This window comes from Glycine max, chromosome 14 (assembly GCF_000004515.6).
Source record: "Glycine max cultivar Williams 82 chromosome 14, Glycine_max_v4.0, whole genome shotgun sequence".
In the NCBI taxonomy this organism is placed as follows: Eukaryota; Viridiplantae; Streptophyta; class Magnoliopsida; order Fabales; family Fabaceae; genus Glycine; species Glycine max.
This window is the reverse complement of record NC_038250.2, coordinates 8,147,178-8,164,656: the sequence shown is the minus strand read 5'-3', so window position 1 is coordinate 8,164,656 and position 17,479 is coordinate 8,147,178. Positions and strand designations below refer to the sequence as shown.

General features: G+C 30.1%; 1 protein-coding gene and 1 non-coding gene across 2 annotated transcripts; one reads left to right on the top strand and one right to left on the bottom strand.

Moving 5' to 3' along the window:
- Positions 1 to 1,093: 1,093 nt before the first annotated feature.
- On the bottom strand, positions 1,094 to 2,039 carry LOC102668006 (bZIP transcription factor 2). The gene has a single exon (XM_006595934.4). The coding sequence runs from the start codon at positions 1,939 to 1,941 to the stop codon at positions 1,501 to 1,503; it is 441 nt and encodes a 146-aa protein (XP_006595997.1). The 5' UTR covers positions 1,942 to 2,039; the 3' UTR covers positions 1,094 to 1,500.
- Positions 2,040 to 5,568: 3,529 nt separating this feature from the next.
- TRNAD-GUC (transfer RNA aspartic acid (anticodon GUC)) lies at positions 5,569 to 5,640 on the top strand. Its single transcript has one exon. It is a non-coding gene; the product is annotated as a tRNA-Asp (tRNA).
- Positions 5,641 to 17,479: the final 11,839 nt, after the last annotated feature.

Genomic DNA, 17,479 nt, shown 5'->3' with positions numbered 1-17,479 from the left:
AATAAAAAATATTAATTAAATATTTAAAATAAATAAATAAATATATGTATTATTATTTTATTTATTTTGCTTAAAATCCTAAAGATAACATCACACCAAATGATTTTCCAAATTTGGCTCTCTGCATACGATCTGCCTAGATCCGAGGGAAGCCAGAAGTGACCCACAATCGAATCTGGGACAACCAAGGCAAAATCAAGAGACAACCACCTATAGCATTCAGTCCAAACTGAAGAAGCAATCATACAGTGAATGAAGACATGAGTTAGATTGATAAGTGGTTAATATGATTTTTAAATAGTTATATATTATATAAGTTATATTGATAAGTTGTTAAATGAGTTTTTAATACTATTATTCATATACTCTAACAATAAATCATTCTTCTCATTATAGATATGTCACGCATTTAGTTTTATACTGTATAACCAAAAAAATACTTGGAACTTCTATATTGTGTAGTAATCTCCACATTTAATCACATGTATTGAATAGTCTGAATGTTTTTGCTTTTTAGTGGATGAATAGTCTGAATGCAGCAAAGACCCTTATATACGTAACACTAATTTGAAAGTATTTTTTTCTTAGATTATCTCATTTATTTATTTTAAAAAAGAAGGTAAAGTAGTAATTCCATTTCTTATGATTAACAGAGTTGTTCACATGTGTGGGGTCCTCTATGACCTCATTACCCAAAATTTGGCCCCACTTTTCTTTTCCTTCTTTAATCACTTTTTTTGGGGGGTGTTGGGGCAGCTTTGTTTATTTTAGTATTTTATTTTCTTTAAAGAGAGGGGCAGGGCAGAAGGCATGATCAATCAAATATCTTTGTCCACATCAACTCATAGTCAAATCAACAGTTTCAATTTAGTTGACGATTATCCAAATCCAAAAGACACAAAAAGAAGAAACAACAACGTTATATAGCATTAATTCCTTCCTTGGCCCATAACTAGCCTATTTACATGAAATTCTGATTGGCACAAACAATATATTTCATGAAGATTCCGATAATGGATACTCAAACAATTGTCACTACACAATGCTCGCCAGCTCTTATTAATTTATAGCTCCATCACTCACTAGTAACCTCTTATAATTTAATTACAAAAGCTACCATATATAAGACAAATTAAAGTAGCAACTACACCAAAAAGTAGACACCCCCTAAATTTCTCTAACGTTCTCCAACAACGTGGGGTTTCACGAAAACACCCCATGCACATTTCCTCTTTTCATAATAAAAGAGAAAATAATCTTAGAAAAAAAATAATAAAAAGCTTGAAATCAATAAGAACTAGCTTCTAACTAGCTTGTAGCTACTTCTAACTTTAACACATGTAACCATATCCAAATTTTAATGGTTCTAGTAAGTACATAATCACGAGCTTAATTTATTATACAGTAAGCTAAACGACGTGGTACGTACTCAATTCATATACACATAGTCTCTTTTTGTTGTTGTTACTTTTAGTTAAAATTTGACACTATGTGACACTACTACTGTGAAATCATGGTGCCTAAAATTTGATAGAGATCCGAGAGTCTAGCCATAAGGGTCATGGATTCGGATCTAAGACGTTCATTCTCCAGGGAGAGTAGAAGATTCTGGTGCATGGTTAAGAATAACCGGTTTCTATATTTCTGGTTTTCCATTCTCAACCGGTTCAGTTGGTTCATGAGGTTCTCCAAATGCCGCTTCTTTCTCCAGCGGGACCGCCTGGCCGACTCCCGGTTCGACTGCATTCGCCTAAGCTTTCTCTCGTGCGAGGACCGGACCGCCCGGTTCGAACCCTGCGAACCGGATCCAGACCCCGACCCCGGGCTGGCCGGTTCGTTAACGAGGGAAAACAGCTCCTCTATTTCGCTTGGAGTGAACATGGTTTCGAGAACCGGAAAGTATGAGGACTGAACCGCTTCGGCTTCTTCGTGGAAGAACATTGTTGTTGCAACAAGAAAAATAAGGAGGAAATTGAACCGGGTGTGTTCCAAAAAATGAACCGGAGGGAGGAAAGGAGGGGAAAAGGGAAGAACGTAAGTGTAGGGGACGGGTATTTAAGGTGTGAAAAAAGTTGCAAAACACAACATGTGGGGCCTACCACAACAAAAGAAATTGGAAAGCTATACGCGCATTTGTCCAAAGAAAAAAAAAAGTAGGGTAACGTATGTTTTTAACTTTTAGGTGTTTGAATTTTTACACTTTAAAAATTACTATTATTTTTAAAAAAATATTATAATAAGAGAAGGTACTCTCTCTTATAAGGTCAGAGAAAATCGTTAAGGTCAGTAAAAATTTATGGACAAATTTATATATCGCCTAATAACAAAAAAAAATTGATAAAACTGGACCTAATACGTCAACTTCACTTAAAAAATTATTATTTATATTTTAAAAATAAGTGAAATTTGTCCCCTGTTATAATTTTGTTAGTGTTATTAATTTGTTTACATGACTAATGACTAGTCAGTTGACAACATGTATGATGCGATGATTATATAGTATTTAGAAACTAATTCCGATCCACTGTATTTTAGATAAATGAAAACTAAAATAACAAATTTTAAAATATAAGAATTAAAACTAATTGTATGCCAAATTTTAAGAGATTCGAAACACATTTGTTGGAAAAAAAAATAAAGTGGGTTTTTCAGACTTTCAGATGTTCGTATGGATGGGTGTCTTTCTTTTAGTAAAATCATCAACTGTTCAATTCCATGCAAACTTTAGTGGTGGGGATTCATTGGAGGATGTAAGAGCTCTTTTTTTATATATATTTTTTATATTTGGTTATGGTAAAATAATGGGGTCCTCATGAAGATTGGCTTTAGCTTAATGACGAAGGATCAACCAAAAACGCATATGCAACGAATTGGATTAGAAAGTTACCGGTCACCACTGCCACTACTGCGCCGAAGTCATTTTGGACACGCACATGCATGGAAGGTGAAAAAGGTTGTTCCTCCATGAATATTGTAGAAAAGAAAAGAAAAGACAAAAATTTAATTAGTGTCGTCAAGGTGGACTAATTAGTGTTTAGTACATGGAAAATCATGGCCACATAAGTCCACATAACTCTATGGTTGTGGCTATAAATTTGTTCTTTTTCACTCCCACCCTAATGCACCCACGTTGTTAATCAAAGACTGCAAATCTCTTTGAACGTAGACACTTAACAGTTAACATAATTAAAAATCCAGAAGTCTCATCGTTGTCGCATTTCACAATGAATTTGTCATAATTAAATAAAAAAGGTTTGTGAGTCATAGATCAGCTTCCATAGATATGACTTATCCAAGCCCTTCATGAACATAAATAAAGGGAAATTGTATATAGATAAATACAAAGAAAGTTACTTGCTAGGTTATTTGTTGAATCGAGTGCTTATTACTATGACCAAAGTTAACTTTACATGTATCTTTTGAACTAATATCACTAGCAAATATATATAACAATCTCTCTAGCTATTAATAAGCATGCAATTTAAATTTATTTATCTATAAAATTTCAGCCCAATTAGTGTTGTCATAATAAAATACTGTACGTCAAGCGACCATAGTAATGGTCAAATTGCATATTGGGAGATGGAAAATATAAAGGACAACGAAATTTCCTGTTATAACAAGCAACCAAAACTCATTGATTGCTTTTTTTATCCCTCTCATTCTTTTTGTTGATTTTACTTATAGATACCAAGTAGTTATGACATTCTTGAAGAATATGATTACTTTTTCTACTATTTCACTATACCTAGCATGATGTGATCTAGTGTAAAGATATATATTGCAAAGATTGATGTCGTTATATCACTATATAGTGTACACTCATCTTCAATAGTTTTTTACGTAAAGACATGAGAAAGAATGAGAATCCAAATAATTGCTATTACACATTTGATTTTTAACAACTTTTCAGCAACATGAGCAATATATAATATTTGATAAAATATGGTGAAAATATATTAATAACATTTATTTATTTTAATAATATTTTTTAAATGTTGTCAAAAAAATTTAACAATATTTTTAAGTGTTAGATAAAAAAAAATTGTTAAAGGTTACGAGTAATAGTGAATATACATTTGCCTTAGTCGATGTTTAATATGAAGTCCTAATACTAATGCTTGTAGAGGCTAAATAAATATATAAAAAAAAAAAACAAAAGGAATATTCTTGAGTAGTTTTTATAGTCGAGCACATTCTATAGGTATCATGGGACAGTGTTTTGCTTTGGTTGGAAGTTGGTTCCCCTGAACAATTAGCAAAATACTAAAGTGGTTGTGAGTGGAGGATAACATGCGACCCCTTCTATGCCGTTTCAGTGTACTAAGATTAATTTAACAAGCCGAAAAGAAGAGAATTCAGCAACTTCGTCTTTTAGCAAGCCAAAGTAGTTTGCATGTGCTTCAAGTAAATTTTAATGGAAAGAGGAGTAGTATCATTGGGATGCCCTCTCCTTTAATTTATATCATTTATCAACTGTTTGCACGTTGTCTTGTACATGCATTAGAGGGCATGTCCCTTTTATGTTTCCTTTGATGAGGAGTGGTAATTAAATAAATTAACAACACATTAATTTTAACAAATTCTAGCACATTCTTTAATATTATCAATAAAAAAAATTATTGAATACTATAAAATCATGAATGAATCTTGTTAAATAAAGAGTACAATTTACATAAATTTATGATTTTTTTATAAATTCCAACCAATACTAAAAACTATAAATTATGTTTAAAAAAGTGTATTAGAGAATATGCTATTAACATTTCCCTTTCTTTGATTTTACCTTCCCACCCTCTTGATTTGGGGATGCCCACATCACATGCATCATCTTATTCTCTCATACAGTTGAGTTATAGTTCATGGACTTGAGTGTAATCAGTGGCCGCAGTCATCATTATAATAACCAAATTTTTTTATTTTTTTTAAGTAGTAGAGATGTATAATATTAATCAGCAGAAGAGCCCAAAGGCAATACATGACCATCTTGAACAATGTCAAAAAGCTGAGGAGGAAAATCCTCAATCCAAACAATATCTTTCGATAAAAAAGCTAGTGATGTATAATAAGCAAATCTTGAACACACGGGTATGGAAGTGATGAGAAGAGTGTGCCTATCATGTAAGGTATCATATGCATAGTCCCCTCAATTCTTTTTTTCTTTTTTTTTTTGTCCTTTTTTCCCGAATCGTTAAAACTTACAAGCCAATAACAACTCAGGGGAAGAATTAATTGCATATATGATTTGCTTAAGTATGCGAAATTATATTGGTTCATCAAAGTACATACAATCATATGTCCATGGCAGTACTATATAACACTTTACAATTAGCAGTGCACATATATATATAACTCATCATCCATTTGCCAGTTTATGTGCAAAATTCTAGCTCTTCATTTTCTATTGGACATGAACACTTGATTTTATCCATCAAAACCTACTATGAAATAGTTAGAATAATTCAATCATTGGCAAATTTACGAAGTGTTTATTCTAATTAAAATGGTTTTGTTGGACTATTAATATAAGATTTTTTATATTAAAATAGGATAACACCAACTAAATAAGTCGTTGTAGTATAGTGGTAAGTATTCCCGCCTGTCACGCGGGTGACCCGGGTTCGATCCCCGGCAACGGCGCTTTCATTTTTTTTTCTTCCGTTTTTCAGTGATTTGTTTACTTTATTTTATTATCAGAGCGTTATACATTTTTCTTTGGGTTAAGATTATAAAGCAAATATAGCCCAACACAAAAGCAGCTGGACATAGCCTTTTCAATAAACGAAATATGGGCCCATTATGATCTGTTGTCAACGGCACAGAATCAACCCAAATTAATGTTTAGTGCTAAAACTTAAAAAGTGTCCTCAATTCTGGAGGTTATTAAACGTAATAAAATTTATAAATATAAAATGGGTTTTGTTAATGTGCCCTAGCGAATGAGTTCACAAATAAAAAAATATTTATTATTTCATTTAATTACATAGAAACAAATATTAAATACTTTTTGGGGTTTTTTGTTTTTTCTTCCATGGTTTAGTTTTTGAAACATTTAAGCAATTGGTTAGGTCACGTTACACTAATTGCACTTATATTGGATCGTAGACGAACCTATTACCATACCTCTCTTTTCCTATCAAGGTAAATGATTGGTCAATCAACAAAGCGTGGGGAACTTCAATGTTCTATGGAATTGTGTTTTTTTTTTTCTTTTTCTTTTGGTCAAGAAGACAAATACAGCAGGATTTTATGGAGGAGCCCCTAGACCCTAATCTCAATTGGGTCCTTAATTAGTGGCCTCCAGACAGAGCTTGGGATCAGGATAAAGGAAGAAAGGGAGATAACCAAGCAAGATAATTGAAAAGTAGTGGGGACAATGCTCCTTACTTTTAGAGATATGATTATTTTAAGGATTATAATTTAATGAATAAAAAAGGTTTAACTAGGCTTATTTCTTTAGTTTGGTGTATGTGTGATTTTATATTTTTTTATAAGTATTTTTAGTTAATTATGTGCTAGTTTTTTTATATATATATATACTACAAGGGACTAAAAGTCCGAACTAGAAACCATGAAAGAAACCAACACCGAAAACATCCACAAGGAAAGATATTTGTGTCCATGCAAGAGGATCATAAAAAACTTGGACACCTTTCGTAGAATTCAAACCACATCTGTCCACCTAGTTTGTCTCTTTAAGGATATGATTGCACGGCTAAACTTCTTTTATTATTTGATTCCAATTTTCTCACTAACATAACATACTAATTATTATTGATTTTTTTATTATAAAAAAACTTCTTTCACCATGTCCACCACCTTGTTGCACAAGGAATAACAAGCATGATTCCTATTGCACCCATCCTTCAGAAACTGTATATAGCTGAATCAGACACAACCAACACCTCTCTAGTTATCCCTTTATCCATGATAATTTTGAAATCATAATATAGATCCCATAACTCAGCTTGGACGACAGAACAAGCTCCCATTGGACAGGAAAACAGACAAAAAGGTGCCACAACCACCACAAGCAGATCCTTAATTTGCCTTTTGAACCATTTTGAATTGAAAATAAGAATTTGTTGTTTTAGATAGGAAAATTGATACAGACTAAAATTCTTAATTTTAAAGCTGAAAGAATTTAATTGACTAAAAAAATGAGAAACTAAAATCACACACAATTAATCTAAGCTAAAATAAATTAAACATATTTGGTAATTTAGATTATAATTCAAAATTAACCTTAACAAAGAAAATTACTTTTTTGAGGATAAACAATTGATAAACTTAATTATAAAACAGGTATTTACAAATAGCTCCACGCCTTTCTTTTTTGTAATTTATTATATTTTTTTAGAAAATTCAAACGAAATAAATTATCTTAAAAACCACTGTTCACCTTAAGACGAATTTATAATCTTATTTCATTATGTCTATAATTAACCATCAAAATAATCTATTTTTCACTTCTTATTTCAGCACACACTTAATTAAGGGATTGAAATCACAATTTAGATATTCTTTTTTGGTAAGAGATTATAAATATCCTTTACATAAGATACTTTTGTGCGAGCTACTAGGATTACTAAATATAAAAAAAATATTTAAATATTTAATACAGTTATATAATTAGAATTTAAAGTCAAATCGACTAGTTAAGTTGAAAAGACTTCATCCCAATTGTTTCACATATTTAATATCAGATCATGATCATATTACATTTATGAAGTTTACTTAGATTTTGTATATTAAATTATAGGTGCAAAACATACATAATAAAAACACACACATGGATAAAAAAAATGTATTTAATATGACCTTTTTTTCATAGCATGTATTTAGTGTCGACCTAGTAATAGAGAATTTGAATAATTTGCATGAGATTTTAAGATCAAATTGTTGTCATTATACACACAGACAAAATAATATGTATTTAATACGTTTTAAAATAAAAATTTTAAATGAATAAAAGTGAAATAAATTTTAGTTATTTATATTTCATTTGGTAGTTTTTATTATAATAGAGTAAATTAAACAATGTTTTGTATTTATTAAACAATAATAAAAAGATTTTTAAATTTTTTATGAATTACATATTTAATTCTCTCTTAATTCTCTCTTGTATCCTTTATTTAACATGTAATTAGGGGTGGGAAAAGATCGGCCTATTTTATCTCGTCCCATCACTAGTTCATCAAAAATGGATTTGGGTAGGCTGACCTACCTTCTAATGGTGGGTTAAAATTCCTAGTCCGTCCCGCTTAGGAGTGGGTTGGCGGATCGACCCGCCAAAATTTTAAAATAATATTTTATTTAAAATTAATTCAAATAAATAAATTTGAATTTTTTAAGAGAAACAAATTTAGTTAAAAAACATAAAATATATCAATTGTTTATTCTAAATTAAATTTTAATATATATTCTCCTACAAGTATTAGATAAATTGAATTTATAAAATAATATAAAAACAATAATAAATATGTATTTTTTATTTTTGAACAACACTATAAATTTAATTAAAACACTATAAATTTAATTAAAAATATATATAAAGTGACAACCCAAACTTTAAACACCTATTAATATTTGTATTTTTTTTTCAAAAAAACATGTGTAGTGTGAATCAGTGGACCAACTTGCCTCGTTCTGCCACGCCGATGGCTTGCTGGGCTGACGGATTAGGTAGGATGGACCACAGCTAAGGTTGGGTTTTTTCATCCCATCCCATCAAATTAATAGTGGATTAACTGGTTAGTTCACCTCCACCGACCTATTTTATCATCCCTATATGCAATCATGCATTTTAAGAGCCAAAAGGTGATAAAGATTAAACATATCTCTTATTTGATTAATTTAACGATAGGTAATTTTTCCAGGGGTTCGTGGGTCTTCACAAGTCTGCATATTTCCCTGTCCAACGGAGGAAAGCATGTAAAATGTTATTTTTGTGTACCCTACATCTACATTTATTTTTATATTAACTTATTTGTTGATGAAAGTCATGAAATTAATAAAGGATCGGAAAAGGAAGTTTCTTTTTCTCCCCCTTAGTTTAAAATAATTATTTTTCTTTAAATGGATAAATAAAATTACTCTCGAGATTGTCAAATAGTTTATCTAAGATGAATCAATTTGAAGTGTTGTTTGGTTTTTGGGGTGTTAACCTCGTAGGGATAGGGATGTTTTCTCCTGCTTTTATTAGTGTCCCTTTTTGCCTTAAAAAAAAAACATTTCGTTATAAAGAGTTATTGATTTTGGTCATTAGATAATTGTGTGAACCTAAACAATAGTCATACAATGGCGACTTCTAGCGTGAGGAATTTAGCAAATGGTGAAGTTAGGAAAATTGAAAGAAGTGAATGATGTTCATTAAAATAATATTTTCGGTGTATTATTTATTTATTGTATTAATATCAAAAGACAACTATGCCACCTACTAAAGTTAATAAAAATGAGGTTGGTGTCACTTGTTAAAAAAATGTATTGTGGCTGTTATATCCATTATAGTAAATTCCGAACACCTTCTCCGCTGTGGACTTTCTCGACGACGACGCAGAGAGAAAGGGAATGATTGATGCAGATTCTCAACTAAACATATTTAATTTTAATATTTTCAGTATCACTGACTACTAAATATAAAATCCTCAACTGTAACAAAATTAACGAAAAATCAACTGATTCAAAAAGGGTCATAAAGTGATCGAACTATTCCTAAAGCTCAATAGGGACAACAATGTCTATTCCCAAGGGTCAAAAAGGACAACTTCATTTTATTTTTTTACAATATCATGTAAGACAAAACAGAGCATTTTACGGTAGCAAATCTATCACCGTAAACTTTTAATAAACATATATCTGACAAAGCCCATTCTTCACACTTCAAAACAGTCTTTATTTGCTGGTTTACGGGTCAACCATTCATTTGCTAATTCATCCTAGAATTTGTCCATATAATATTCAATACTAAACCATGTATTTCAAAGTTCAGAAACTTTTTTTTTCTTAAAAAATGTATTATTTTGATTTTTTTAATATTTTGTTAAAAAATGCTAATGTTATGTTAATTTTTGAATTTTATAAAATGATCAAAATGATATATTTTGAAAACATACAAAATTAGATTGAAACTTTTAAAACTTAATATACTAAATTGAAATAATTATCAAACATAATGGACCAAAAGTGATATTAAAGCTTTTAAAATAATTAAATTTTTGTAATACTAGTTAAAAATCGTCACTATTTTTATTTTATTTTTTAAGAAAATAAACAACTAAAATTATTACCATCTCTTCCAATCTCTTCTAGATCTAAAAAGGTAAAAATATAACACTATACATATGAAACATTAATACATAATTTTGTTGAAACCATCGAAAATTCCACTAACATAGGTAGGTTGTGGCAAATATGAAAGTGGGGGCAAGACAACAACTGAAAACATTATCATCTCCTCCAACAGTCTTTTTTGAATGAAGAGAGTAACACTAATAATAATATGAGTGAAGATTGTTGCTCATGATTTCAAATCCATTTTTTTCATTTACTTAATAATTTTTAAATAAAAAGATAGTACCAAAGCATTGACTAACATTAAGTTTCTAGCAAAAAAATTGAAAAAAAGACAAAAATGAAGATATATTTTGAAAACATATAAGATTGAAATGAAACTTTTAAAACATAATGTATCAAAACAAAATAATTATGAAATATAATAGATTAAATGTGACGTTAAACCATTTTAAAATTTAAAAGTTAATAAAACACTAACATTTTTAACAGAAAATTAGAAAAGGAATCAAAATAATACATTTTAAAAACATAAAGGATTAAAATAAAACTTTTATAATCTAATAGACCAAAACAAAATAATTAGGAAACATAATAATCAAAAGTGACATTAAACCATAAAATGTAAAACAATATGACAAATGTAACATATCTCATAACCTTTGCCACATTGTTACATGAATTATAAAATGCATTTATCACATTGCTAATAGTGAAACTTCAAAGGCCTTTATTAGCAATGTGACAAAGTCATTTTATAATTCTTTTAAGACATCCTATGTGCAAAATTAAAAAATTCATTTTAATGCATTAGATTAATTTATTTTAAAATTAATGGCTATCATTTTCTATTCTTTTTTTCTTTTTTCATTTTTATTCTACTTTTCCAATTTTTTCCTTTTTTTTTCTCCTCTTTTCTTCTTTCCCTCTACTTATCCGTCGTGCTTCCACCTTCTCTATCTACCTCCCTCCTAGCCTTTTACCGCAAAGAAACCCAATGCCCCCCCCCTCCACACACACACACACACGGCGACGCAGTAGCTTTGCTTTCTCTGTCAAGTGCTACCCACCTTGCTGCCGGAGCCTCCTTTCACGTGTTGTCGTACCAGTGATTTAGGGTCGCAACTCCAAACGCACTTAGTTATCATAATCATCAGTTGATCACCAAAGAAAAAAAATTAAAATTTGCAAAAGTTTGGAGTAGAACAAAAAACCCATCAAACAAAAAGCCACAAATCGGATAAAAATGTGTGAACCATTTTGGTGTGCAGACATCTTAGGGTTTTAATTTTTGTCCCTAATTGGGGCTTGAGAAATGCGTGATATTCAACTTCAAAAACTGAAGATTCTTTTTCACTATGTTTAAGAAATTCCAATTTGAATACCACAGTAAACAATGGTTATTATTTGTTTGGTTTGTTGTTGTTCATGGAGATTGTGGGTGATTGCGGTGAAAGAGTGTGATTAGTAATAGTGGCAACCTGCGGTGACGGTGGTGGTTTCGCCGCCGGCGGTGACGCAGTGTTGTTGATGTGGGTGGGTCTCCAAGGAAGTTTAGATCGATAGAGAGAAGGGTTTCCAAGGAACAAAATTGGGACAGGAGAGAAAAAAAAAATAAAAAAGAAGAAAATTTGGAACCGTAGATTTAAAATTAAGAAGATGCAACTGAATAAGACAACTTTCGTATGCAGCAAAGTTCCAAGGAAACAAAGAAAGGTGTTGTGACACCATTGATGAACCACATAGCCACACCATCAGGTTTTCCGCAACCAGACTCTGAAGAAGCCATTGCTGCAGGTTGAAGAAGTAGGAGTGGCTGCATGGTACTTTCAAATGAAATGGCCAGCCACGGCACACAGCCAAAATAAGAAGGCGAAGGTTTCAGAGCTAATAAAGTCTAGCTAGGTTTAGTTATAATGATACAATTTGATTATATGGACATAGACCAAAATAAACAATCTTAATTACAATTTTGGTCTGCTTCTTCTATTTTATTTTTCCAAAAATTTGGTTCCTTACTGTTTCTATTATGTAATTTTGATTTATTTGTTAAATTAACATATAATATTACAAAACAGCTATATGATATTCTATCATACTATCATGTTCGATGTAATTTCAATGATACATTAATATTTATGTTAAATGTCAAACATTATATCGAATTAAACTAAATAATTGAATAAAACTAATGATACTAAAATGTGTTTTTCAGCGTCAACCTTAAGGATTGTATTTAGGTGCAATGACACACGATTCCATAGTTAAAGAGAGCTTTAAAAAGTCAAATAATTTTAATGTGAGATTATTTTAAATTATCTTGTTTAGTGGTGACTAGCTCTTTCAAAACTCTTTTAATTCCTAAATTTTAATTTATTCAAGTATTAAAAGTAACAAAATTTAATTTCCACAAAAATTAAACTCCTATTAATATGTAATATTTTGTATTTGTATATACTAATGAGTAGGAAAAATATTTTATATGTATATATACTTTATTTTAAAATACTTGTATATTTGGGAGTCTTTATTATTGGGCTTGGGCCCATAAAAGGTTAGGATTGGATTGGTGTTTTTTTTACCCCAAACACATCAATCAACTTACACAAAATTGTTTTAATTTAACTAATGACCTTGAATTTGAGTTTTGAATTTACAATTACATTAAATATTCAAAGAGAAAGTTTTGTAGTTGATGATAGTTCTATCAAAATTGAGTAGGAGACAAGAGTTGTTCTTAGTCAATAAATGATTTAAAGTTTGAGTTTTAAACATGTAATTACGTTAAATATTTAAAGAATTTTTTTTCCAAACATAATAACCTAATCTTTCTCAATCAGGATTACCTTTCAACATATACTTGTGGCTTCCTGAAAGGAATTTTTTTGTGGAGAGTCAATGTTATTAGCACTATTGTTTGCTTTTATTATACTAATATTAAAATAATAGGAGGGTCTGCAAGTCACATGAAGGACCCCGTAATAATTGTCTCAATATATTGCTTGCAAAAGTGATGATAAAAGAAAAAACACTATTTTTACATTTTATTTGATTAAAGGAAAAGAAAATAATATTTACGTATAATGATTCATTTTTTTTATCAATAAATATTAATTTAGTATTTTTTAGAATGCTAATAGGAGAGATTTGATCTCGTAACCTATTCCTCTTCTTTTAACTATCAAACCAACCTTGTATATACTAAGGTTTATCCATTCATGTGATTAGATCGTCTCAAATTTAGAAAAATTCAAAATTCAAATATGTTATCAGAATTTGAGTATAATTGGATTGGTTCCAACAAAAATATTCAGTCAACCAATTCAATCTAAAATGGTAAGTTTGGTCAGGTGTTTGTATTAAGTCTTTTATTGTTGTTGTTTAACAATAAATTGTTGAAATGGAATGTTCACTTTAAAATAATATTTTATGGAAGAGTTTGTAAATGTAGTACATTTTTTAAAATCCAAGATTAAGATTTTTTTTCCGTTACATTATGATAATGATGTCATTCTCGCATGAAAATCATTGGTCATTGGTGTCATAAACTTGTTTTCTGATGAACTAATTTGAGGTGTATAGGTCAAGCTGAGGTTGTCAAGTGAATGAAGTATACCTTTTGCATGATTCATGATTGCCTTTCTTTCTGGATTAGGTCATAAACATTCTGGATTAGTTCTTGCTTTATGATTAATTCTTATTATAATAATTAAGTAACCTTCCTACTAGCTAAAGTTTAATATGGTAAATCGATCCAAAGTGACAACCATGTCCACTTTTTGGAGGAAAAAACACTAGGTAGGGTAATTAGATGTAGATAAATGGCTAAATACGTAATTGAGTCTTTAATATTATAATCACAAAGATTAAAAGTGCAATAATCTCCATAAAAAGTGCAATAATCTAAAATAGTAGAGAAATAAATGACCTGATGATAAGTAATGGAACATCTAACATTTTATGTGGTCAAATTAAATGAGTTTATTAGACTACTAAATAAGATGATATGGGCTCAAATGAATAGATGTTAGTATTGGTCCATTAGGAGATAATAAAAAGCCTATTAGGTTAACCCATTATAAGAAGGTTATGATCCCCAATATACTAAGTTACCACACATAATTTATTTTCTCACCATCTGAAAAGTTATGAAGATCCCACTAAGGAATAAAAAGGTTTCGACTGAGGAAAAATTATAATGTCATTGTCCGTGTTCATGATGGATACCCACAAATATCTTATAACAATTATCGAAGAACACTTATATTATGAACCAACTACAAATTCATGTATTTTATTTAATCCTTAATAATCAAACATGTTATAAATCTTAAGACTGATATAGAATAAGAATAAGGATTAAAGATTAAGAAATCCAACAAGTGTATTAGAGTTTGATTATTAGGATTCAAGTTTCTCTATTACTTCATATCTGGATTCAAGTGTATTAAGAAATCCTTCTTCTTTGTGATTAAATCCCGTTGCAGATATGATTTCAGTTTTGATTTTTTTTTTTTGTTGATGTTCGATATAAGAGAGATTTGTGTGGATCATTGCTTTCTGTCATGTAGCCTTAATTCAATTTGAATTAAAGAATGATGTAAATCAGATCCAACCATTTGGTTTTTATTTGAAATTTATGATTTGGTGAATGACTTATGTGGATAATGGCCATTTGATTTTGATATGAACATTGATTCGAATCCAAGAATGGTTGAGTTATGATTGTTTGGCTTTTGTGATCCACACTTGGTACATATGAGATTGGTATTAGTGTATGTATATATAAGCTTTTGGTATACCTGGATGGTACAAGAGTATGGTATATAGCCTTATTATGTTTTATTTATTCGTGAATTACAGAATGGCTGATAATGGCTAATGTCTTCTGTAAGGCATGATTTGTGTTTTTGATTATATTGTGATGTAATTGTTTTACCTAAAAGTAATATTGAAATCAACAATATATTGCTGATTCATTTATAGAATATATCTTTTGGGATCTTCTAATATATTTTGGATCAACTATTTCAATGCAATCATATTATATGTTTAAAATGTGACATGAAATTTAGTCATCAAACAAATATTACGTTAAATTGAGTAAAAGTGTGATATGAAAGGTAGTTATTAAACATTATTTAGTATTTGATTTGCCGATGCTAAATATTGAACATGATGGAGCGTATCAAAGTGGTGCTTCTTGCTATGGGACAAACAAAAAGCAAAAACCACTTAGAATGACGCTTCCTATATTTCTATGTGACAAAAATCACCCATTTTAGAAAATATTTTCTTGATCAACCCATTCTGATAATTAGTTTTCATTTTTAACCCATTTTGTTCAAAAAGTCTTTGTATCAGTTGCATTAATGCACTGCCCATGCATCACCTTTAACTTTCTTGAAAAAACACCTTAAGAAATTTTTTTCATGACAAAACTGAAATTCTTAAATATTTTCTTAAACAAGTTCATCAACGTAGGGTAGAAGGGATTTTAATACCCCAAAAGACAAAATAAATTAACCTCATTCTAACATAAATGATTGAAGATTTGGCACTTATTTGTGAACTTTAACACATGAAGATCGTAGTTTTAATTCAAACATGAATGCACATGTTTACCTGAAAACCCTAAGTCCTAAACCCTAAATTTATTATGAGCCCAAACAATGGATTCAATAAATCCTTTCCAATAACCACGCCCGTTGAATAGAAACATTAAACCAAAATCTCATATAAAATGTGAACCCAAGAAAAAAAGACCAAATACAGATAATGAGGAACCATAAAACTGAATTACCTGGGATGCTTGTGCCCATAAGAAATCACGGAGCATATATGAACAAAATTTTGTCAATTCTTTTCGTGGAAACATCAACCACAACACGAAAAAACCAATCATAATTAGTAGATTTCAAAACTTGACATATTCTTCAACAACCCCTTCATGAAGGGCATCACATCAAAAGAATCTAAAACAATCCATGAAGGATGAAGAAACAACTTAGCTTTTCCAAGTTGTTTGGCAACAATCATAAATGCATTGCCAAACTTATTCCTTTCAACCACAGCCAAATTTGGCCTCCTACATGCTCCAACAATCAACTCCTTTTTAGGCAAGACCTGTAAACACATATACAAGGCCTCAAGTTCTTCTCTTTCATGACCTCCAATAGAAAGTGACACAACATAGTCATCACATGTGGGTGTCCCAATTGCTTGTTGAATATTGATGACATGTTGCATCCCTTCTTTTAAGTAGTGCATCTTGACAGAGAGACCTCATCAACTAGCATGCTAAAAGGCTTGAGGGACCGGAGCAACAAAAAAGATTGTGTTATACTTGTGAACTCTAGTGATACTCTTGTACAATCCATGTTTTGAAGAAAAACTGCTAAAATCGAGTTTGGTAATTGGTGAGTGCACACCCTATCAGCGTAACAAAAGAGTGTTTCATGGAGTCAAAGATGTTTCACTCTTTCACCAAAATCAACATCAGATAGTCCTCCCACATAACACGTCTATGTGCTATTGTAGTGTTCCTTTGGATCTGGGCCCAATTATCCTTGTTCAGATCGATCACATTTTTTGTGCCTTGGGCAAACAAAAAAAATTATGTACTCATAAATATTAAAATATTATCCGTCTTGAAATTTTTTGTTTCAAAATTTATTAATAATCCATTCATAATTAAGATTATTTAATGCAACGATAAAATTGATAGTTAATATTATTCTAAAAATCTATTAGTGATAACATGAATAGTTAATAATTCGTACAAAATCATTTAAGGCAAATTAAGCAAAATTATTAAATCTACCTTGTGACATAGTAGATCGCAAATAAAATTTTAACATTTTCACTTATTCTAAAAAAGTTTATCAAAATAGAAAATGTTAAAATTCTATTTGTGATCTACTATGTCACAAGGTAAATTAATTACTTTTGATTTGCTTTAAATGATTTTATGCAGATTATTAACTATTCATGTTATCGTTAATGATAAATTTTAGAATAATATTAATTATTGATGTTATCGCTACTTTAAATAATCTTGATTATAAACAGATTATTAATGAGTTTTGCTTAAAAAAATTCAAGATGAATAATATTTCAATAATTATGAATGCAAATTTTTTTGTTTCCTCAGGGCACCAAAGATCGATATCAACATTGGCTTGAA

Coding starts and splice junctions, on each gene's coding strand:
- LOC102668006 (XM_006595934.4), bottom strand. CDS start 1,941: ATGTTCTTCCACGAAGAAGCCGAAGCGGTTCAGTCCTCATACTTTCCG.